The sequence below is a fragment of the Lacerta agilis genome, chromosome 1, assembly GCF_009819535.1.
Source record: "Lacerta agilis isolate rLacAgi1 chromosome 1, rLacAgi1.pri, whole genome shotgun sequence".
In the NCBI taxonomy this organism is placed as follows: Eukaryota; Metazoa; Chordata; class Lepidosauria; order Squamata; family Lacertidae; genus Lacerta; species Lacerta agilis.
In genome coordinates this window covers 127,500,021-127,523,575 of record NC_046312.1, presented here as the reverse complement: position 1 = coordinate 127,523,575, position 23,555 = coordinate 127,500,021, and the positions used below count along the sequence as shown (strand labels likewise).

At 42.5% G+C, this 23,555-nt stretch overlaps 1 protein-coding gene across 1 annotated transcript in view; it reads right to left on the bottom strand.

Moving 5' to 3' along the window:
• UNC80 (unc-80 homolog, NALCN channel complex subunit) overlaps positions 1 to 23,555 on the bottom strand; it is a 130,067-nt gene that overhangs the window by 40,321 nt on the left and 66,191 nt on the right. The window contains exons 29-48 of the mRNA XM_033170772.1: positions 22,861 to 23,058; positions 22,378 to 22,485; positions 20,403 to 20,541; positions 19,188 to 19,369; positions 17,638 to 17,769; positions 16,677 to 16,863; positions 15,669 to 15,800; positions 14,022 to 14,165; positions 13,053 to 13,153; positions 12,137 to 12,223; positions 10,981 to 11,164; positions 9,645 to 9,739; positions 8,565 to 8,654; positions 8,122 to 8,223; positions 7,099 to 7,279; positions 6,502 to 6,770; positions 5,959 to 6,093; positions 4,437 to 4,575; positions 2,803 to 2,899; positions 303 to 473 (exon numbers count right to left, since the gene is read on the bottom strand). Of these exons, the coding sequence (XP_033026663.1) occupies positions 303 to 473; positions 2,803 to 2,899; positions 4,437 to 4,575; positions 5,959 to 6,093; positions 6,502 to 6,770; positions 7,099 to 7,279; positions 8,122 to 8,223; positions 8,565 to 8,654; positions 9,645 to 9,739; positions 10,981 to 11,164; positions 12,137 to 12,223; positions 13,053 to 13,153; positions 14,022 to 14,165; positions 15,669 to 15,800; positions 16,677 to 16,863; positions 17,638 to 17,769; positions 19,188 to 19,369; positions 20,403 to 20,541; positions 22,378 to 22,485; positions 22,861 to 23,058 (2,873 nt within the window). The remainder of the gene's footprint in view (positions 1 to 302; positions 474 to 2,802; positions 2,900 to 4,436; positions 4,576 to 5,958; positions 6,094 to 6,501; positions 6,771 to 7,098; positions 7,280 to 8,121; positions 8,224 to 8,564; positions 8,655 to 9,644; positions 9,740 to 10,980; positions 11,165 to 12,136; positions 12,224 to 13,052; positions 13,154 to 14,021; positions 14,166 to 15,668; positions 15,801 to 16,676; positions 16,864 to 17,637; positions 17,770 to 19,187; positions 19,370 to 20,402; positions 20,542 to 22,377; positions 22,486 to 22,860; positions 23,059 to 23,555) is intronic.

Here is a 23,555-nt window from a genome sequence, read left to right as displayed (position 1 = left end):
CACAGAAATGTGAATTTCTTTTTTTATCACCCAAATGCTGTGATCAAGGTCCAGTGTTTGCTTTTGACCCCAAGTTTCTCACCTAAACAGATTTTGCTAATAAAAATTGAAATAAAACACCCCACACTTTAAAAATCATATTTGAAGATTGCTGATCTGAATTCTCATTTGACAATTCAAATCAGTAGTCACGAAAGAACACCTATCAACTTTTACAACAGGGACTAACATGAAATAATGTTCTTGTGTTCTTCACTTCCTACGTTCTCCATGGTCACAGTCACAGAAGTGGAGCAGCTCACCTGGTAAGAACTTCCACGCTGTACAAGAGGGCTTGTAAGGATGTAGCAAGAGCAGCTGTAGCAGCAATCTCCTCCCGAGCTGCTGTCACTGTCTCCACTTGGGAAGTTTGCCTCTTAAGCCTCTGCAGGTAACAGGGAACCAGGGCTTCAAGGACCATCAGCATCTGAAGACTGAGCCCATGTGCATCATATGTGAGGATGAAATCAATCAAACCAAGCATACAGAATTCCAATATTTTGAACAGGCATATAACTTGCTCCCTGCTTCTTTGCACAGCACTGGCGGGCTTGGATAGCTTCCTTGGAGCAATATTTTGAGTTTAACAGTTTGATAATTAAAGAAAGTATGATGGTAGTATTAATAATTACTAAACGAATGTTTAATTGAATAAAAATGCACTGCACTGTTAAAAAGCAGGCAGCCTACTTGAAACAATCAGGGTAGGTGCTAAGAGTAAAATGGCAGCTCTAAAATACATTTCACGGTCCAACAAGAGGAGCCATGTGCATATGTGGGGTGCTATGCGCATGTTTACTGAAGTGAAGCTAGCAGTGCACATGCACAATCCTAGGCATATGGTCTTCAAAGCAACTGACAATCTGAGAAGCAAGCACAACTCCAACTCCCGAACAGCTCTTCTATTCCCTAGAAATATGCACACCATTAAAAAACTTTTTTAAAAGGCAACTTTGGAAAAGGTTTAAATCGTAAATAGGGCCATAATTTGCCCATATTATACTTTTTTTAAAAAAAGGAGACATACAGTGGTACCCCAGTTTTCGAACAGCTTAGTTCACAAACAACTTGGAATTCGTACGCCGCAAACCCGGTAGTAGGTGTTCTGGCTTGCAAACTTTTTTGGGATCCAAACGTGCTCTGTGCTGAGTGTTGCACTTCCGTTTTGAGTGCCACACTTCTGTTGCCTGCTCACTTGCTGCACAGCCCGGCCTTCCCTGGCTCAGTGCTGGGGCCACAGCGGCTGCAGGCAACACCCAGAATCCGAGATGTGAGTGGTTGATGCTACAGTGGCGGAAAAGGTGGTGGAGGGACCCAGCACCGGGCGGCAAGCAAGTGGGCAAGGGATGTCCCTCTGCCACCACCTCCACTGCAGCATCAACCACTCCCTCCTCCCGTACCAGGTGTCACCAACAGTCGCTGCTCCAGGCCCTAGAGCAATGCTGAGCAGCTCGGCCCAGCAGTGACTGCTGCTGCTTCACCTCACAGGGCGTGGGACGGCATGGGCAGGATGCAGGCACAGCTGCTGCAGTACGAGTTCTTCAGCAAGGAGAATGTGCCCAAGTTTTGGGGGCTGCTTGTGCCAGCCCTGTAGAAGGTGAGGAAGGGGTGCTGGATGGGGAGTGGGATCCAGAAGGGCTGGATGGGGGGGGGGAGCAGCTTTAGGGGAGGGGAGAAAGGGCTGGCTTGGGGGGGGGGGAAGCTGACTGGGTCCTCAGAGAGAGAACTTTTGCCTCCTTTTCCTCCTCCCCCACTTGAACTCCCCCTTCGTGCACCTGGCATGCACTCCTTGTCCCTCCAATGACAATGGGTAGATCACTGGCAGTTTTTGATACTGGGTAGAAGGGGAAGAAATGGAGGCAGTGAGAGATTTTACTTTCTTGGGTTCCATGATCACTGCAGATGGTGACAGCAGTCACGAAATTAAAAGATGCCTGCTTCTTGGGAGGAAAGAAATGACAAACCTAGACAGCATCTTAAAAAGCAGAGACATCACCTTGCCAACAAAGGTCTGTATAGTTAAAGCTATGGTTTTCCCAGTAGTAATGTATGGAAGTGAGAGCTGGACCATAAAGAAGGCTGATCGCCGAAGAATTGATGCTTTTGAATTATGGTGCTGGAGGAGACTCTTGAGAGTCCCATGGACTGCAAAAAGCTCAAACCTATCCATCCTTAAAGAAATCAGGCCTGAGTGCTCACTGGAAGGACAGATCCTGAAGTTGAGGCTCCAGTACTTTGGCCACCTCATGAGAAGAGAAGACTCCCTAGAAAAGACCCTGATGTTGGGAAAGATGGAGGGCACAAGGAGAAGGGTACGACAGAGGATGAGATGGTTGGACAGTGTTCTTGAAGCGACTAGCATGAGTTTGGCCAAACTGTGGGAGGCAGTGAAAGATAGGCATGCCTGGCGTGCTCTGGTCCATGGGGTCACGAAGAGTCGGACACGACTGAACGACCGAACAACAACAACAGTAAATTGCAGCCTGGTATATTGCTTTCATTTTATGGATCAATGGTCTGGTTAGATAATAAAAGTCATGTTAAATTGCTGTTTTAGGGGTTGTTTTTAAAAGTCTGGAATGGATTAATCCATTTTGCATTACTTTCTATGGGAAAGTGTGCCTTGGTTTTGGAATGCTTTGGTTTTGGAACGGACTTCTGGAACGGATTAAGTTTGGGGACCATCTGTTTCTGCTAGGCTCATGCCATCATAGTTTTATCTGCAAATGCACTCAGAAACTCCAACCCCAAAACATAGGTTACCTTCTGAATGACTCAGGGGCATATGCAACAACTGTCACACATAACTTTATGGCCTCGCTGATGGAAAAAGTCAGGTCCTCGTTGCCATAGCAGAAATCTGAAAAGGGGTGGGGGAAGTAGATTATAAATTCTGTGGAAATGGGGAGGGGGGGTGACACAATCAGGAGGAGAGATCTATTCAACAAAACAACAGCAGCCTAGTAAATTGATTACTGAACTGTAATCCAATATTCCTGTGGGTTTAGCCACCCACTTGCCATGATTTCTTAGGCAAGTAATTCTCTTTCTATTGCAGATCCTGATTTATCCCTGAAGGTTTTTTATGATAAGAATAATGGCACAAGAGTAAATCTGATCTACACTGAACTTTAGCAACAGGTTTGGTTATTAACCTAAATATATTGCAGCTGGTATTGGCTGGTTAGTTAGCACATAAGTTAGCAAAATTAAATACACCCACCCACAACAGATTTTTGGCCTTAGCAATCTCCTTGCCAGGGCAAGATGCTGCTGCAGTGACATCAGAGCAAACAAATCCTCCCTTCCCTGCTCACTTCCTTCCTGCTAACAGTGCTTGCTCCTAGGCACCATGTCCGATGTTGCATACTTCTCAACTATCCTACTTTGAGCAGGACATCACAGAAGCTATCCAGACTTCTGATTGGATCCCGGGTTGTCTTATTTTGGCTCCTGAGCTCTGGTGCAAGTTAGCTGGCTCACGCCAGAGCGTGGAACCAAAAGACACACGTTTGGCTTCTGTTGAAACATTGCTGGACTCTTCCATCAGCCCCAGCGAGCAGTGCTAATGGTCAGGCATGATGGCAGCTGGAGCCCAACAACTTATGGAGGGTCACAAGTTCTCCATCCCTGTGCAAAATGGTTTGGAAAAGGTTTGTCAGTCGGAATTGTCATGGCAGCTGAAACCGTGCACGTCAGAAGCATTTCAGCTGCTGAACAACAGTTCTCACAAGGAAAATGCCAGCCCTTCCACTAGGCAAACTGAAGCAACTGCCTCAGGAAGTGGGCAGGCGTGGTGGCATATTGAGCCCTTGGGCCCACCCCTGCTTGCCAACAAGTCCTGCTGCTGCCGCCCACATAACAGCAAGACCTCTTGGATCCAGCTCCTGCCTTGCTCTGAGTAGGCCCTCAGAACAAGACATAACAAGACATTTTTCCTGTGGTGACTATGAAATCACCTGTGCCACTGCTGCAGCGATGCTTACTGTTAGAGAGTTAAAGAGGCAGGCGGTTGAGAATGTAGAGGCTTGAAAGAAGCCTCACTGTGCTTCAGGAGGACAGGCAGGTGTTTGCTATTGTGGGAGAGTTTGTGAGTACTGCAATGGGCAGGGGAGTCTGTCCAAGACAAAGGTTGGATAGACAAATCATGGCAGACAAGAACTATTGTATTTTCAATGTTTTGTAAACAGTTTTGTGTACTGCCTTGGACTGCCAAAAGGCCATCTATAAATAATTATATAAATAATGTCCTTCATGCTGATAAAGTGGGGTGAACACAATGACATTTTAAACCTAAATAAAACAAAAAGAGTTGAAGCTGAAGTCTGTTCAAATATTAACAGAAAAGACATATTTAATTCATAGAAAAAAGCTAATTCAAAGAAACTTTGGAATACCTAATGATTTTAGAGGTTTTTCTGCTTTCACTAGTTCCAGAATGTCCAGATTGTCAGGAGTGTCTCCTTCTAAGGACTGCAGAAGATCAAACAGGCACTGAGCTGATACACCTTTGCTGGGCGCATTGTTTGTTGCATCCTGTATTTTAAAAAATAAATGTAATTCTGATTTCCAGGTTCCATTTACATTTTGTTACACTTACAGATGTAAGTAGCATCATATGTATATAGTGACATGTTTTACATAATTTCTACTAGCCTGAATCCAGTACTACAGGGTGGTTGTATGTTACATGTGGAAAATGGAAATCCCCCCAAGGTTGTCTAAATTTCTGAGAGAGATACTGATCTTCACTTTCCTGTGAAAGATCAGGAAGTCAGTTCCATGAGCCCCACAGCACAGTCAGGATCAGCCTGGGATTGGTAGGCCCAAGCAGAGGAGGAAGGACAGACAGAGAGACGGCTGAACTGTGGGAACCTGGGTTGGAGGAGGGCAGATTACCGTATTATTCGCTCCATAAGACGCACTTTTTTCCTCCTAAAAATAAGGGGAAATATCTGTGTGTCTTATGGAGCGAATGGTGGTCCCTGGAGCCGAATTGCCCAGGGGCCAAAAGAGGACCGTGCTTTTTATTTTACAAAGAGAAAAGGGGGTGTTGAAAGGACCCCGCTCAGCAGCTGATCAGCAAGAGATCGGGAGAGAGATAAGAGTCCTGGCTCCCTTTCAGCCCCGCACCCTTGCCCAGGCCTCCATTGTTGAATGTGCTGCAGAGGGAGGTTGTTTGTTTCCCCAGCGACATGTGACTGGCTGATTAGATTATCTGTCTGGAAACTGTAGAAACGGCTCCCTTTCCTTAAGATTTTTCAGAAATGTGAGTTGAACCCCCAAAAACGGGGCTTTTCCTCTTTGCTTTTCCCCCTTTGCAAAAGGAGTGTTGCTTTTCCCCCTTAGCAAAAAAAGCTGCAAAACTTGTAGCTGATCCTCAAAAAAACAGGGCTTTTCCCTTTGCAAAAAAAGCTGCAAAACTTTTAGCTGATCCTCAAAAAAACAGGGCTTTTAGAGGAGGAAAACCAGAAAAATATTTTTTTTTCTTGTTTAATCCTCTAAAATCGAGGTGCGCCCTATGGTCCGGTGCGCCCTATGGAGTGAAAAATATGGTACCTTTTGTGCCCCAACTTCAAACATTTCGGAGGAGAAGCAGGGAGGCCAGATCCTGCTTTGCAGACAGTCTCAATGGAAGTTGGGGAGTGCTTTGATCGGCCAATATGGGATGATGAACAGGAGGTGCCAACAACTGAACAGGAGACTGAACAGGAAGAGGTAGCCCTGTCACCTAGAATTAGGTGCTGCATTTGTATATGGGAGCAGGAACCCCTCCCCCCACCCCACCCCGCAATGAAACATGTGCTTGCAAGCTTGACATTCCCACAAAATGAGAAGGTTTTGCAGGTGAGTGCACCATGAGTCATCTTTAAAATCTCGGAGGGAGGGGAAAGTTGTTGGGAATCCATTTGTACTCACAGGAAACTCCAAGAGAGGAGCCACACTGGCAAACAATTGCAGTACAAAGGGCTTACGATGCAGAATGTAAAATTGACGGCAGGCAAACTCAATTGCTTGACGGAGCTGTGGGTTGCTTTCGTAGTCAGCATATACCTGGACAGAGAGAAAACACTTAAGGTACTATTTGACTGATAGGCATGATGACCCATTGCAAAGTCACACTCTAAAGTTCCACATTTCACTGTTCCTCCTGTTCATTAGATGGATGGATGGATGATGGACAATTTGGATTTCATATTTCTCTGCAAAGCGACAATGTGGCTCATGTCCTTAAATCATGTGAAGGAAAGAACTGAAACACTATGTTCTGACGTGACCATGTGCAAGGAGCAGATAAGGCCAGTGCAAGAAGCAAAATCAGCACCCTCTCTCCACTTCAAGGAGTTCCACGGCAAGCTTAAGATAACAGGACTTTCCAACCTGATCAGGGCCCTTCACAGTAGCAGAATTAACTTCATGGCTAGTTCAGGCCTGTTCATTTCTCTCTGGTGAGAGACTCACCTGTAGCATAGTGGGGAGAATCCATTGGTACCCACTGAGAGAGAAGAGGTGGTTGAAATGTACGGCTGTGTTGATGACAGTGGCAGCATATTGCCTCAACAGGGCACTGTCCTCAGGGTGCAGGATCAGGGCTCCATTGAATACGTTGAGGAAGAGCATGATTTCATCCCCCCAGGGAAATTCACTAGGCATCCCAAGAAACATCTCCTCCAGCAGTTTAATCCAGAGGCTTTTCTGAAGGGTGTCAAGGCCAAATAGCTCCTTTCCAGCTATAAGAACAAGGTGAGCAACATGAGTTTCAAACACAGCAGCTTGCTTCAAAGATGAATAAATGACGTTCCAAGGAAAATCTCCACTGTGAACCATCGCCTCTGCAGATATGCTGACGGCGGGTGGGGAAATGTGGTGGCTGCTTCGTTTACATATTAGATAACCAAACACACCACTTAGATCCCTTGTCTTACATCTTTCTGATCTGAAAATAACCTTGTTATATTGTAATAAACATTAATGTTATCAATTGGCATTTTAGTGTACTCAGTCAGCAAAACAGAGCTTCTGGAGTCGCAGCAGCCAGAGGCTTTCTCCTTGTAGTACCTTGTGGATCACTGAAGAGTGAGAACTCAGCATCAATGGCGCTGCGTGGGAAAGAGGGCAAGCGGAGAAGGTCTTCTTGCAACAGAGACACATGGGACTGTTTGTGAGCAACGGGGATCTTCTGGGTCAGAGAAATGAGGAACAGAACCCGACCCACTTCTTCAAGCTTGCGTGTGAACACCTGGTAAAAGAAGCCAAAGAAAGAGTCTGAAATTGTCTATGCACACATAAAATGCATACATTGACGCACAAACACTAGTGTCAATTCCCTGTAGGTCTTGAATCTGGCACCTACCGTATTTTTCGCTCCATAGGGCGCACCGGACCATAGGGTGCACCTTGTTTTTAGAGGAGGAAACAAGAAAAAAATATTTTTTTTCTGGTTTTCCTCCTCTAAAAGTCCTGTTGGTTTTTTTTTGAGGATCAGCTAAAAGTTTTGCAGCTTTTTTTGCAAAGGGAAAAGCCCTGGGTTTTTTGAGGCTCAGCTAAAGGTTTTGCAGCTTTTTTTTGCAAAGGGGGAAAAGCAAAGAGGAAAAGCCCCATTTTTATGGGGTTCAACTCACATTTCTGCAGCTTCTAATGGAAAGGGAGCCTTTTCTACAGTTTCCAGACAGATAATCTAATTAGCCAGTCACATGTTGCTGGGAAAACAAACAACCTCCCTCTACAACACATTCAACAATGGAGGCCTGGGCAAGGGGGCGGGGCTGAAAGGGAGCCGGGGACTCTTATCTCTCTCCCGATCTCTTGCTGATCAGCTGCTGAGCAGGGTCCTTTCAACACCCCTTTTTCTCTTTGTAAAATAAAAAGCATGATCCTCTTTTGGCCCCTGGGAAATTCTGCTCCAGGGACCACCATTCGCTCCATAAGACGCACAGATATTTCCCCTTACTTTTCAGGAGGAAAAAAGTGTGTCTTATGGAGCGAAAAATACAGTAGTTAACAGATGCTTTGCTCCACTTATACCCCTAGCCTAAAGCAAGTAATAATAGATGCACTGCTCTTGGCAGGGGGAGAGAATACCTGTTTCTGAATGAGTTCTTGGCCCCTTTCTGGGTTCATGTGTACCAGATTCAACTGGGGAGATACTGATCTTCGAAATGGATAAATATCACGGACATAGGTCTGAAGGGGAATGGAAAAAAAGAAATACATTTTACCAATAAAAGAATGTGATTTTAATCGCAGCAGTAATAATGAATGTTCTTTAGTGGTAGCTGAATGCTGTGCTATCTGTGGTTCCTCATTTAATGTCTGTGCATTAAAAAAACAAAAACCACCTAGATGAATCATCCTTGTTTCTGACTCTAAAACTGGATGAATGCTCTTTACTCCAAAATTTTAAAATTGCAAGACAAAATATTTCTTGTGACACATCTTTTTCCAAGATGGTGCAATCTACATAGAAAAGCACAGTTGTCAATAGCAATGAATGCATGAAATCAACTCACAAAACATTGTCTCACCTTATTATAATGAATAAGATTCCATCGTTTATCCATTAAGAAATAGTTGGAAGATTGGGATTCAGATATGTTAAAAAATTCCAAACACTCCTGAAATGGAAAGAAATAAGCAACGGCTGTTATCTTTTGAGCAAATCACATAGGACGTAATTTAAAATATCTTATTTGGGTTCCAGAATACTTTTTCATTCAAGAAAGCTATCTATTTTAGACTCTAAATTCCTCTTGCAGCACTGTGATTACATCTCATCTCTATAAACCACTGCCTGTAGAAAGGGGGATTTTTAAAACTGCATAGTTTTCCAAGAGGATGAAAGTATTTTTTTCAGATCTGAAATACTGGAGATTCTTTTTAAAAAGTTGTATTCTGCAAGTATTATTGGTCATCCTTGTGGATATAAGGCACAAGTAGGGTGTTAGCTGGGAATCCCTTCAAGTCCTTAAACAATTCCTTCTGCTTAGGATAAGAGCTGCCTGGTTTCAGCCATGTTGGCATGTTAATGTTGAATACAATTTTCTTTTATTTACTGTATTTCTTTGGCCCATATACTGGAGGAAATTCATGCTTTTACAAGTCCAGTCTGGGTAATTGGGAACTAACTCTTCCATAGCAAAGGTGTCGATGCTGAAGCCAACCCTGGCCTTGTTCTATTGGAAGGGGAAATCGCAAATAAACTGAACTGCCCTCCTTACTCTCCCCATAATAGGCCATTTTTGGTAGGAAAATTCCTGTTTTCCCCCCAAATCCACCAATATTTCAGAACTAAAATAATATGAATCTTCATTTTTCTATGAGAGGAAGTGATTCGGTCTAATATCCACATTGGTTAGACTGGCTTTATTTAATGCAAAATAAATATTGTCTCATTTGGTAAGTGTTTGAACCCAACCCTTTTAAAATTAAATAAAGGTGATCTAATCACTGTACAGTGGCTGATTATACATCTAAGTTTATACCGGGACAAATCACTCACAGAAAAATGAAGCTTCATATTTCATTACTTCCATAATACTGGTGGATTTGAAAATATAGGCATCAAAACATTGTTCTGAATTGTTTTAATAAAATAGTATTCAGACCTTTAACAGAGCTTCAAACTGAGTGTCCTCATGGACTGGTAACTGAGTTGGGATATCACATTCATTTTGCCCATGAACTACAAGGGTCTTGGTGCCTACAAAAATATAATATAATATTGTCTTAATATAATTAGTATAATACAATGCCCAATGTAATTAGTATAATTTAATGTCCTAATATACTATACCAGACTACAAAAGACCAACACTACTGGTAATATTAACCCTAGCATACATGGTTTTTTGAAAAATAGGAGGGAAATAAAGTACTATTTCAAAGCCACTGTTCAGTGTCTATATTTCAGTTTATATGTATATCCTGCCCTTCTTCCACAGAACCCATGGAAGTGTACATGCCCCCTCCCATGTTATTCTCACAAGAACCCTGTGAATATAGATGCTTTAGTTGAGATTCTTGCATTGCAGGGGGTTAGACTAGATGGCCCCCAGGGTCTCTTCCAACTCTACAATTCTATGATTCTATAGGTAGGTCAGGCTCAGAGAGAGTGATTGGCACAGTGTGCTTCGTGGCTAACTGTGAATTTGAACATGAGTCTCCTCAGTCTTCCTCCAATCACTACACAATGCTGGCTCTATTGTGTAGACAGCAATCTTTTGTTCAGAGACACTAACAGCTAGAAAGTGTTTGTGGTTAATATTTTATGTATCCTCAGGGGATTCTGTAGAAAACTCTGGAAAAAAATAATACTTGAGAACTCGGGGGGTGTTGTTAAAAGGATGATTGTTGGATCAGTGTCTTTGTTGTTCACACTACAGCAGACATGGCCAACACAGAACTCTCAAGGACATATAAAGAGGTATTGTTGCAACCCATGGTTATTTCTTGCAGGAATCTAGTACACAACACTGCTACTTTGGGCTCAAGGCACTTTCCTGAAGCTTTGAGGTTGGTGAGTCTTTGTGGCTCGCTGTGTGTCATGCGGGACATTGCAAGAAAATGTTCTTTCTGCAGATGGGTACCAGTTCTCCATGTTATGGCTGATACACCTGCTCTGGTCAATTCCCCCAGTAGAGTCGGAAGAGGGTGGGGAACTGGCCTGATCAGCCAAAGAGGGTGCCCATCACTGACCTTTCAAGTCCTTTGTGGGGGCATATTTAGTTTAGTTCAGCTTTTAAATTAACAACAACAACAACAGTATTTTAAAACTCTACTTTAAATTTTAAAACTGGAAATAAATTGTTTAAGAGAATTGGCCTTGACATGTTTAAGTAATTGAAATGAGAGCATCAAAAATAATGAGACAGAAACACAGCAGTGCTCAATTCAATTCAGTTTAGCTACAGTGCCCCCATCTGTGTATAGCAAATTCCATACCAGGCATTGAGGCAGTAACCAGAAGCTTCACTTCGCATTGTTCCTTCTTCATAGTCTGTTTGAGATCCTTGAAGAATAGTCCTTCTACATATCCTACAACTTCCCACAGGAAAGTCAGAGTCGCTGAAATGGCATCCATGCCCCATTCGCATGGCGTGCGCACAAAATACATGATCAGTCCCACCTACGAATCACAAAGATACAGACTGCATTTGGCTTAGTTCTGCAAGAGCACCAGTTAGGCACATATTAGCCCTGCCTTAGAGATCCTCAAAGTGTAATGTACTGCACTTTGGAATGCCCTGCCTATTGAGATCAAGCAGGCGCCTTCACTGAACTCTTTTTTGGCGCCTGCTATAAAACATTCTTATTTTATAGCAGGCCTACCAGATGCTTAGAAAGCTGAGGTGATTTTAATCTCTTAGTATTTTAACTTGTTTTCTCAATTTTATTATTTTACCTTTTCATAAACTGCTTTGAGATTTTTGCAATCAAGCAGTATATAAATAAATAAATAAATAAATAAATAAATAATGAACGTGAAGTCCCCTCATGGAACACATGCTGCTGCTTAAAAGAACCTCTTGACTTTCTTACAACACAGCTTCTATTATGAAATTACCGTAATTTATTTGTTGTAATTTGTATTATCCTTTGGTGTTTTTTTCTTTGTTGACTGTTTTTCTTTTTTGCAATCAATAAAGCAATTTTTTTAAAAGAGCCTCTTGACTGAGTCTTCCCATCCCAGTTTTCTGTATGTTGTGATTCAGTCAGGAGAAAGAGTTCTAACTTGCCCCTAGCCTGATGAATGAGATTCATGTAGCAATGAAGGCTTTGTCTGACTAGCAATGGCAGCGACCCTGTTCTTTCACAAACTTTTGAATCTTTAGTGATAATCTCTCAATAATGTTAAATCATATTTCAGGTCCACTTTGTTTTGATTCCTGTATTTCTGTTCCTTAGTCACAGACTATGGGCATCAGAGCAAACACCATGATATCAACCAACTGTATTTTGCCTTTGTTACACTTTGGAACACCCAGCAAGTCTTTTCTTGGGTTTAGGGAGGTGTAAATCAGACCAGTGTTTATATTTTGGAGAAATGTGTAAATAATGGCTACAGTTTTGGTTCTGCAAGGGACTCAGAACAGCTTACCAAGTAATTAAACAGAATATGGGATGTCTGGGCAGGGAAGTCTCCAATGTTGAGCAGAAGTTTCCTCAGCATATACATCAATTCATCCTAGAATAAGAGCAGAATTTGCTTTTCAGCTTTATTACTTCCTTCTCAAAATTTAACTCACTTTTAGCCTTTTCATCAAAAGGATCCAGTCCACAAAATACATACGAATACCTTCCATTGGTTAACTTCACGGCTTCTACTAGGATAAATTATTGTACCCAGCTTCCACCACTGCCAGCTGGACTGGCTTCCCAGTCATTCACTTTCATGTTAACTAAACTGGAAATCCATAAAATTTGGAATGAAGGTGCAGATATGTACCCTAGTCTACTAATGCCTGCTCTTATCTCAAAGTGTTTTGGGCATTTAAAAGCAAACAAACAAATGTATTTTATACTAGTATCAACACATATAAAAGTTAAAACCTTCATATGACGGTAACATTTCTCTAAGATAAACATGTTTTCAAAAGGCAGAATACGGTGTGGGGTTTGACAAGGGCTTTTTTCCAGCCATAACTCATTTCCGGCACCTCTCAGGTGGGCACCATTGTTTTTCTAAGAGAACAAGGGAGGTGTTCATGGTGAGTTCCAGCACCCCTTTTTCTAGAAAAATAGCACTGGGTTCAACCATTCAAAATGGTCATATAGCCCAGTGGCAAAGAGTTGCTTATAAAACAGTTGCAGAGCTCCATATTTCATTAATGTGTTCAAATAAACATGAAAGCTGTGAGTTTCACTAATAAAATTATTTCCCAGAAGTTCCTCAGCCATCCTTGTTTCAAAGGTATCTTATGATGTACCCAATGACAATATAACATTACAAAGACATACAAGAAGTTCCACTGGTACCTTAATTTTAATTGTATACTAGAAAACAGAGCCTCTACCTGTCGATTGCTGATTGTAAGTTTCTCCAGAAAATGTCGAAGAACTGTAGAAGGATCTTCAATGAGACAGTTCCACAGGACTTGCTGAGCCACGGCACTCACTGAACAAGACAAAAGGAGAGGGCTAGTCTGGGCCCCATTTCAGGAAAAAGTAAATGTCACACCATAACTAATGGTTCACATTTTTTTAAGCTAGGCCAGGTCCCACCTAGCCTCATGATTCTAAAATCAACTTGATTTTTGAGTTTACTTCTCTCTTCTGCACATAACCAAGTGCAAGTAGATAAATAGGTACCACTCCAGTGGGAAGGTAAATGGTGTTTCCGTGCACTGCTCTGGTTCACCAGAAGCAGCTTAGTCATGCTGGCCACATGACCCAGAAGCTGTATGCCGGCTCCCTTGGCCAGTAACGTGAGATGAGCGCCACAGCCTCAAAGTCGGACACGACTGGATCTAATGGTCAGGGGTCCCTTTACCTTTACTAAATATAACATACTGTAATTTACTTCCAGGTAAGTGTGCTTAGGACTGCAGCCCCATAGTACTACCGGTACATTATACTGTATAGTGATGTCTTTGCTATGGCAATTATCTTTCTACCGTATTTTACTTTTACTTAATTGGTGCTTATTTAGTGAAATATGGAACCTGGAAATAGGAAACTTTTGAATACAGGAACAGTAGTCCTAAAAACTTCAAAAGCACACTAAGTGCTAGGAATCAAGGAGGCAAATGCATGCTCCAGTTCCAACATGAGAAAATGATACCTTAAATGGCTGTTATGCCCTAACAATCCATTATGGAACCAACCATGGGATTATATAAAATTTATTCCTGTATATTGCTTCACTTATCACGATGTTATTTCAATACCAGTATTCAATGATATGGCAATTTATAGCATAGCCCAAATTACTGCACTGTCACATTCATTTTAATTATTCTAAAAACCCTTAAAACTAAAAACACCTGCTACTCCATCCTCCCGGACTTCTCCGTCTTCCATTAAGTGGACAATAGGGAGCACAGCTGCACAAATACATGCCGGGAAGACTGCCTGTGGGGGTTGGGGCACATGGTGATTTGGTGTGTGCTCTGTCGTGTGTTCCTCATCTATGGAAAAGACAAACAGATATAGTGTAAATGGAGTCCCGCTTAATAATGAGTCCGTTTACCATAAGAAAACATTGCAAATCTGGAAATAGAAACACATTCCTAAACTGCAATCTAATCCAGCGCTGACTGCAAGTTAATTCAAGCATTCAAAAAGGAGAAGGGAGTTTGAAAGCATGGAGAGAGCCCCCACATACGTAAATTATACATAAATATAATTGAAGCTTGTCACTCCTTCAACTGAAACCATATACAGTGGTACCTCAGTTTAAGAACAGCCCTGTTTAAGAACTACTCAGCTTATGAAAGTAGTGTCCGCAAAACCAGAAGTAGTGTCCCGGTCTGCGAACTTTACCTCAGTCTAAGAACAGAATCCAAACAGTGGAAGGGCACCATTGGAAAGCGCGCCTCGGTTTAAACAGTTTCGGTTTAAGAATGGACTTGTGGAACAGATTAAGTTCGTAAACCGAGGTACCACTGTACCTTAGATACCTGAAGGAACATGATCTGCTATACAGACCTGCCAGTGTGTTAAGATCTATGAGAGAAGCCCTCATGGTAAGATGCCCTACTACATAGTAAACTGAGGAAGGGCCTTCTCGGTGATGGTGCATCAATTATGGAATTCCTTTCCCTCTGAAATCCAGCTGGTTCTGACTCCTGTGAGGCTTAGGCACCAGCTAAAGAACCACCCTTTTGCTTTGGCATTTTTCAGGATATTTGGGCCTGTTTGTTCTTATTATTTTAGTTTTTTTCCGACTGTTGAGAGTAATGTAATATATTGATTCCTCCTGTCTGACTACATACTACATTTTATGTAAGCCACTCTGGGACTGCTATCACAACACACAATGGGTTTAAAATAAAATTAAAATAAATGAAGTCCCTGATTCAAGCTATATGCAAAACCAAATGTATATAATAGACCAGGGGTCAGCAACCTTTTTCAGCTGTGAGCCGGTCCACCATCCCTCAGACCATGTGGTGGGCTGGACTATATATATTTTTTTTTGGGGGGGGGGGAATGAACGAATTCCTATGCCCCACAAATAACCCAGAGATGCATTTTAAATAAAAGCACACATTCTACTCATGTAAAAACACGCTGATTCCCGGACTGAGAAGGCAATTGGGCAGCATTCGGCCCACAGGCCTTAGGTTGCCTACCCCTGTGATAGACAAAGCAGCTCCACCAGGCTCTTCCCTCCCATCACCTGTCACCTGACAGCAGCCATTCCATCAGGCTGCAGTGTTTGATGGGGAGGGATTGATGGGAAGCAGTCCTTTGGCACTGCTGAGAAACTAGTTCCATTGGGCTTCTTCTCTGCCTGAACCAGTCATTATAAGAAAAACTATGTAACTTTAAGAACTGGTCCCTGAGATGGTTTGCTTTTCCTCTGGGAGGAACAAGGTAGAAATGCTTTGAATAAATACATAATCAATGCAAGAAACAGTTGATGGCATTTAACAAGACGATCATTATACAGTCTTAAACTGCATTACCTTCAGCACTGACTGCTGAACGCACTGACCAAACTGAGCCCCGGCGGAAGGAGTAGTTCCTGTGAGATGTGCTGGAGGTGCAGGATGGGCTGACAGAGAGACGGCGGGACGCCAGGTTGGCAACTTCTTCTACTGACAAAACAAATAGAAGATGTAAATTTTGGTTTCTAAATCCCAGTCCTATGCTGGTCTACTGTAATCAGGGGCGTTGCTAGGGGAGGCGGGGGTGGGGGGTGGGCCGCCCCGGGTTCCAGGGGAGGGGGGTGACTCTCAGCATGCCCATCTCACAACTCATAAGTTGCTCAGTGGAGCAGCTGGCTTACACAGCACACACTTTGCTTTTTCCTTCCTGGTGGGAAGAGCCACAGAAGCACAGCTCTTCCCAGCCAGGGCTCCACCCAGCAGCCTGGCACATTTCACCAGGGCACTGCCCTCTCAGGGGGCACAAAGGTGCCATCTTCATGGGGTGACATTTGGCACCTCCACCTAGAGCCTCAAGCACAAGCCAGAGCAAATCCAGTGGTTTTGGGCTTAGGACTCACCACAGCACTACAAAAGCATTAGCTGTGCTTGCTTTACTCAGTCCACCTGGACCTGGGGTACCATCTGCCCACACCCCTTCAAGTCACAGTGAGTGTTTTGCGGCCCAATTGCAAATGAGGTGCCGCAAAGCATTGTGGGGGAACGCAAAACTCTCACTGTGTTACTGCCTAAATTACTTTAAGGGGGGGAATTACTAAGAATAGCTACATCAATCCTGTTTAAATTAATATAAGGAGATGAGGACTGTGCTCATTTCACAACAAACCTTGAAAAAGCCCTCAATCTTTTTTTGTGGTTACTTCAACAGGTGACAATGCTAATAAATTGTGCTCAAAGCGACTAAGTGCTGCTGCTACTGCTAACCTTGAATTATCTCTACTGCAATAAAATTATGTGCAATTTATGAAGATTATAGTACATTTGCCTTATCAGACTCTAGTAATCACTCCTTTGTCTAGAGCGCACCTTCCTCTTCCTGCTCCACGTTTGGGGAACAGCTGGGCTCATAGCAAGCTTCCTGGGTGATGGGAATGGCAGTGATCAGACTAGCTTCTCGGCCCAGACGTTTTTTCTCTTCTTCCTGCTGCAGATTCTTGAGAATATGTTCTGCTCGCTGATGAGAACGTGACACTGCCCGGGCTGAAAATGACTTCTGTAAAGCAAACCATTGGGCAGGAGGCAGGCTATGTGAATGAGTTTGCTTGGGTTTTACACAGCACATTTTCTATCTATCTATCATCCATCCATCCATCCATCCATCCATCCATCCATCCACATTTTGCAGTTTATGAGTATTCTGATTAAGTTTATAACCAACAGAACTCAACATGGACATAATTTACTAACAACCTAAATAAACTATGGAAACACTGCGTACATCAGAAATGTAGCCAGTTCACACTATGTCCATTACTACAATCTAATGCAACTTTACATGGAAGTAGACACCATGGTATTGGTTTATAAATCACAGCATTGGTGCCTGCATTGCATGCAGAGATACTGTATTGTCTCCAGTGATTGTTTGTTATTGGGGTGGTTCGACTAGTACTTTATGGCTGTGTTAGAGATCTAAGATCTCTAGAGCTATTTGTTTGCTTTTCTCAAACACTATTAATATTGTTGATATAATATTCTTAATAATAATAATAATTCATGTTATTATTGAGAGCATCGTTAGGAATGATTTGAAAAAACCCCACATCCCACCATATTATTTTTCATGTGCTATGAAATGTACGAAGAGTCGGACACGACTGAACGACTGAACAACAACAATGAAATGTACTAAAAATGTATTTCGAAAACACTTCCTAAGGAGTTATTTGGGTGCCTTTTATGTCTTGTTTTGCGACTGTCTCACTCTTCCCACAAGCAGCATCTCATTCAAAAAATAAGGCCTAATTCAAGAAGATTTTTTACTTACGGATTGATCTTCATTAATTGGGTCCTGTACGCTCCCACTACACTGTGGAACCCATGGAGGGTCAAACATGGGGACAGATGGCATTCCCAGAACTGGGGATGGGAGTGTGAAGTTAATGCTAGGTGGAGGAATCTAGAAAAACAGATCAAGACATCAAAATGGGGGAGAAAGAGACTCACATAACCAAAAGCTGTGCTTCTGTAGAAACAAATCCCTTCTATCTGTACAGAGGTACCTCTGGTTAAGTACTTAATTCGTTCCTGAAACTGTTCTTAACCTGAAGCTAATAGGACCTCCCGCTGCCTCTGCGCCGAAACAAAGTTCTTAACCTGAAGCGTTATTTCTAGGTTAGCGGAGTTTGTAACCTGAAGCGTATGTAACCTGAAGTGTCAGTAACCCGAGATACCACTGTACTAAATATTTCCTGTTTCAGGAATGCGGAAATGTTCCAGAGTCCAAATATGATAGGCCATTTAATTCCATCCATGGGATAAAGATGGAATTACAAGTTTCATTATGAAACAAGAAGCGAAGGCTAATGATTCTTTAAAGTAACCTATTGTTATGAAAGGCATTTGATTTGTTTATTTTTAGAAGAAAACAATCCCATATTTTCCCCTGTGTGGGATGTCAGCCTCGCATAAGCAACATGTTTAACTCTAATTAATGCATGAAGGGATTAAGAGCATAGAGCAAGCCGTCCTGCCAGGTTTAGCTATGTCACAGTCCCTCACCTTGGGAGAAAGGGTTACAAAGCATATTCTGTCACTCTGTGTGGCCAGCGCAGTGTCAAAGCCACCTTTACCTACAACAATAGGGGGAAAAGCTTTGATCCAGGAAGATGCACTTTAATATCAGACCAAAGGCCTATCTAGTCTAGCATTCTGTTTTCACAGAAGTTAACACGGCTTAATAAACTCCTAGCTCCCAGAAAGCTTTGTCTGCTACTCCCAATATATCAGATGTGGTATAATGAATGGGATAATATGAGCTGTCACATGACATTAACCCAGGGGTCAGCAACCTTTTTCAGCCGTGGGCCGGTCCACTGTCCCTTAGACCATGTGGTGGGCCAGATTACATTTTGGGGGGAAAAAATGAACAAATTCCTATGCCCCACAAATAACCCAGAGATGCATTTTAAATAAAAGGACACATTCTACTCATGTAAAAACACACTGATTCCCGGACCGTCCACGGGCCAGATTGAGAAGGCGTTTGGGCTGCATCTGGCCCACGGGCCTTAGGTTGCCTACCCCTGCCTTAAGCCATGTTCAATTTATTGCTGCAGAATGTTTCAGACTCCTTAAAGATGTCAACACTGTTAATTATAGTTATATTATAAAAGGAGTCTCATATTGCATCTTGGTACGTTTTAATTTCTGTTTCATTTTACCGTAATTTACCGTAAGTGGTTGTCTAAATTCAAAGTCTAAAAAATGTGTTGCGTGGAAAGTTAAAAAACAAAACAAAACAAAACAGGATTTTGAAGGTGTATTCTGGTGCCACAACTCGAACACTTAATTATACCAGACAGTGTCACAATTTACCTTAAAGATTTGCTGAGCTCCTTCCTCCATCCGAGGCCAGACCTGATACCTAAATCTCCAGAGGGTGTGGAATTTAAGAATGGCATTCAACCTTTGCACTGCCTCAGGGTGATGAAATTCAGACATCAGCATATCCGATACTGCCTCTGGCACTTTCACAGCACACAGAAGGAACATGGCAGCTGCAGGAAGCAAATATTTCATGAATGGTACGTATCTGTTTTTAATCCCTTACCTGTGTGTGTGTGTGTGTGTGTGCGCGCTCGTGCGCGCGTTTGTGTGTGCATGTGTTGCTGTAAAATCCTTTGTTTTTTTAATAACATACTCATAAAGAAACAAGCAAACCTGGGAGACACCTTAATTTTAAAAAGCAGTGCTGGAGGATGTGGATCAGAACTATGCCTTTGATTGGTTCTTTGAGTAAATGTTTGGGAAACTGCAGTTTTATGAACAGATCTGGCAGCAAATGGGGAGCTATTGTGGGCCACTCATTATAAATTTCCTATGTGGAAAGCATGAAAACTACATGCAGCAAGAGAAAGGGTAAGGGTGTGTGTGTGTGTGTGTGTGTGTGTGTGTGTGTGTGTGTGTGTGCTGTCTTAGTACATGTAGTAGCATAAGCAAGGGCTCACAGAATATCAGAATAACACGACTGTTCCAGGGGACAGAAAATTCCCAGGATTCAAAGCTGGAGGTGGGGGGTGGGGAGGGGGGCTCTGTATCACTGGCAAACCCGGATCACTAATACTGCATGCTTGGTAAGGCAAGTTGAATTTTTCATCTTGCAAATACCAAAAATGAGGGGTGCTAAAATGTTGTAACATTACTTGAGAATTCAAAAGATATTTTGAATAAATTATTTGCTTGGCAAGTAAAAAGTGTGTAAAACTGCAAAGAAATCATTCCAAATGTTTGGCAAGTACTTGCAGTTATATAACAGATAAGAGATATATTATATAATTATTGTTTAGCATTACCTGACATTTTCAGAATATAAAATTAAAATTGTTTGGGTTTCCAAAAGCAGTTTATGTTGCTTGTTCATCAAATGTAGACTGACAATGTTGTCCAATCACAAACATTATAGCAGATGAGAATTCCTCACACCCCCAAAAAAACATGTTTTTAAGACTTGTCACTGAAGAATTTTACAAAAAATAAATAAATTCCCCCACTTAAAATGGCTTGAGTGCCCGAGGAAGAGGACATTCTTACCGGCTGCCCCAGCCATGTGCTCATCCATACTGAGCAGCAGTTCCCATGCTGCAGGCTGGATGTCCCCATACATCTCTTCTGTGAGGATGGGTGCTGCCTTAATTAACAGTGACAAAGGTGCTGGAGACAAACTCATCACCTGCGGAGAAGGAGATCATGCAGTACGGATGGGCCAAATAGCAACTAAAAGTAGTAGGACATTTATAGCCCCAAAACATGCTTCATCTGAAGAAAGTTCTGCCGAGTTCAGCATGGACTATGTACTAGTGTTTAAGAATGCAGCAATCTCCAAAAACCCTGCTTACACCTCATCAACCATGTTCAAAAAGACTTATAAGTGGATATTTTTATCCCATCTGCATTTGTACTCGAACTATTTTTAATTGTTTTTACACATGGAATCATTTCATATTGTTTTACATTTTCCTTCTCTGTGGTTGTTAACAGCTCCGTCTGTTCTATAACTGTGCATTTTATTGTTGAAGGTATGGGGTGTTAGGGTAGTATCTTTAGTGGAGAACATGTCGTGCTCCCCTGGGGTCCCACCCTACACTCAGCTCTCACCTGTAGCTCCTAGAAGCTGCCAGCATGTGACAGCGGCCACACCCCGGGAATGGCTTCAACTGGTTGGCTAAACCAGGTGAAGGTAGCTGATGGGTTTCAAGCCCTTGGTAAGTTAGGGGTTTCTGCTGCATGTGAAGACAAGCTCTGGCAGATTGAGCAGAAGAGACCAAGAGTGGGTCCAAAGGTCAAGAAGGTGGTATCTGCACATCCTATAGAGGGAAGTGAGGGGCAGATGGGGCTTGCCAACGTGGGAACTTAGTCCATCTAGGAAAAGAGAAACTCTGATCCTAAACCTCCATTACCTTGCAGGACATCTTTGGGGAAGAAAATGCTAAGGAGTAAACCCTACACAAATCTGGAGTGGAGTCCTTAAGCCTGCTGGATGGCGCTTTGTACACCCCCTTCCAGGAACTCCTGTAGCCAAGCTGATGCCAAACATTGTGCCCTGCTTTTCTATGGACCACATCAGTGAGCCCAAGAGGGAGGGTTTTGCTGTCTGGGCAGCCCAGGATCTCAATACACACTTGAGGCTTGAGCCCTGTAGGGGTCACTTCGGTGCTCCTAACGCAGGGCTTTGACTTCACCCTCAGAGGCACACCCCATTGTCTCTCGCAAGATGGATACCAATAACATTTTATCATTATAAGCTGCCCTGCGGCCTCATGGCAAAGGGTGGGTAATTTCCGATTAGAGGAAAACACACAAACCTAAGCACAAGATACAGACAAGCCAGAGAGTAGCAAGTCAACCAAAATACAAAAAGGGGTCCTGAACACACATAGCAAAAACAGATGAATAGACACTAAAGTACAAGCCTGAAAAAAACAGAAATTACATTAACACCTGTAAATCTCAAGCTGGTATCCAAAGCCATAATTATATGGCTGATGACCTCTGACCAAAAGACTGACTCTAGCACAGGACCAAATCATGCAACATATCAGGCAACTTAAAAGCTCCTGCCTTCAAATAATAATAATTTAATAATAATTTATTATTTATACCCCGCCCCGCTAAATCTGCCTGGTTCCAGTACACCAGCACAGGAAAAAATACTTGCATTTTTTAGTCTTGCAGGAATGGCCTAAGCTAGCAGTTCCCAAACTTAACCAACCCTGGACCACTTGAAAACTGCTGAAAACCTTGGTGGACCATTTAATGCTTCTGCCCCCAGCCTGTCTGTTGTAGCAATTATAATGCACCGTGTGTTTTTAATTCTATTTTAATTGCTTCTTTTATTTCTTATATTGTATTTCATTGCATTACAAATTTCATTCCATAAAATTTAATGTCTAAAGGGTTCCTCACAGACATCCCGTGGAACACCCAAATCAAGGGGACACATATATTAAGGACAAGATATAATGCTGTTCCATTAGCTAGTCTGTCAGTCCTGTAGGTGACTCATTACCTGATGCCTGATGTATTTCAGCATTCCAGAGTCCTTCTTTCCTTCAAGGTTGGAATCTGTCACTCTCTTCTTCAAGGAGGGTGTTCTCAGGCATGACTTGTCTGAACACTGAAAGAGAATTGGATGGGGAAAATGCTCTAAAAATGTTTTTAGAGGCCACCTTACTTGTGGGGGAAAACTGATCTCACGAGGTGCCTATTACTAATACACACACAAACACACACACACACACACATTATGGAGCTTTCCCTTTGGTTCTCAGGATATGGGTGACATGACTTCTGAAAATGAGATAAGCTGAAATACCCTCCCTTTTCTGCAACCTGATCTCACATCCAAATATCATGCTACTACAAGTTTCCCTGGCCAGCATGTTATGAAAAGCTGAGAAATGCCCATGCAATAGTTTAATATGCATTAGGTAGCTGAGTTAACTGGAATAAATGCTTGTGTAACCAATAAGTATTTTGTCAGCTTACTTACCTCTTTCTGTTTTTTGCTCCTAGCCACATTGTTTAGTAAGTTATTCTCTTTGAGTGAATCCACAGTGTCTCCATACAGGAGTTTGATGGCTCGGACAAGGCGTGCACAAGAGCGACTATGATGGAGGTAACAGTGAGGGTGGCAGTAGTCAATGTGGGTGCAAATGAAACTCTGCTGGTTGCATAGCAGTATCATCACCTGGAACAAAAAGTATGCGCAGAGATTTCAGTAGAGATACAGGGCTATGTTTGTGCCAAGAAAAGACCACAAAGAAAATACTGAGTATCTCTAGCTATAAATTAATTTATCAGTGAAAAGCAAAATAAGCTCAGCTCAACATTCAATGAGTGGAAAAAGCACTATATTTAATGAATGAAAAACTTATGGGACTTTGATTTGTTGCTGACTTACATCTGGTCATGAGGTCTGGAACGACTTGATTTAACCTTTCTTCACTTTGGGGGTTTACACCAGGCTTTGTCAACCTCGGCCCTTCAGATGTTTTTGGCCTACAACTCCCATGATCCCTAGCTAGCAGGACCAGTGGTCAGGGATGCTGGGAATCGTAGTCTCAAAACATCTGGAGGGCCGAGGTTAAGGAAGCCTGGTTTACACTTTCCTAAAGTGATGCTTTAACTTGTCTTAATGGGAATTTGGGCAGCGGAGCGGGGAGCAAATACTGGAGTAGCTGGGGG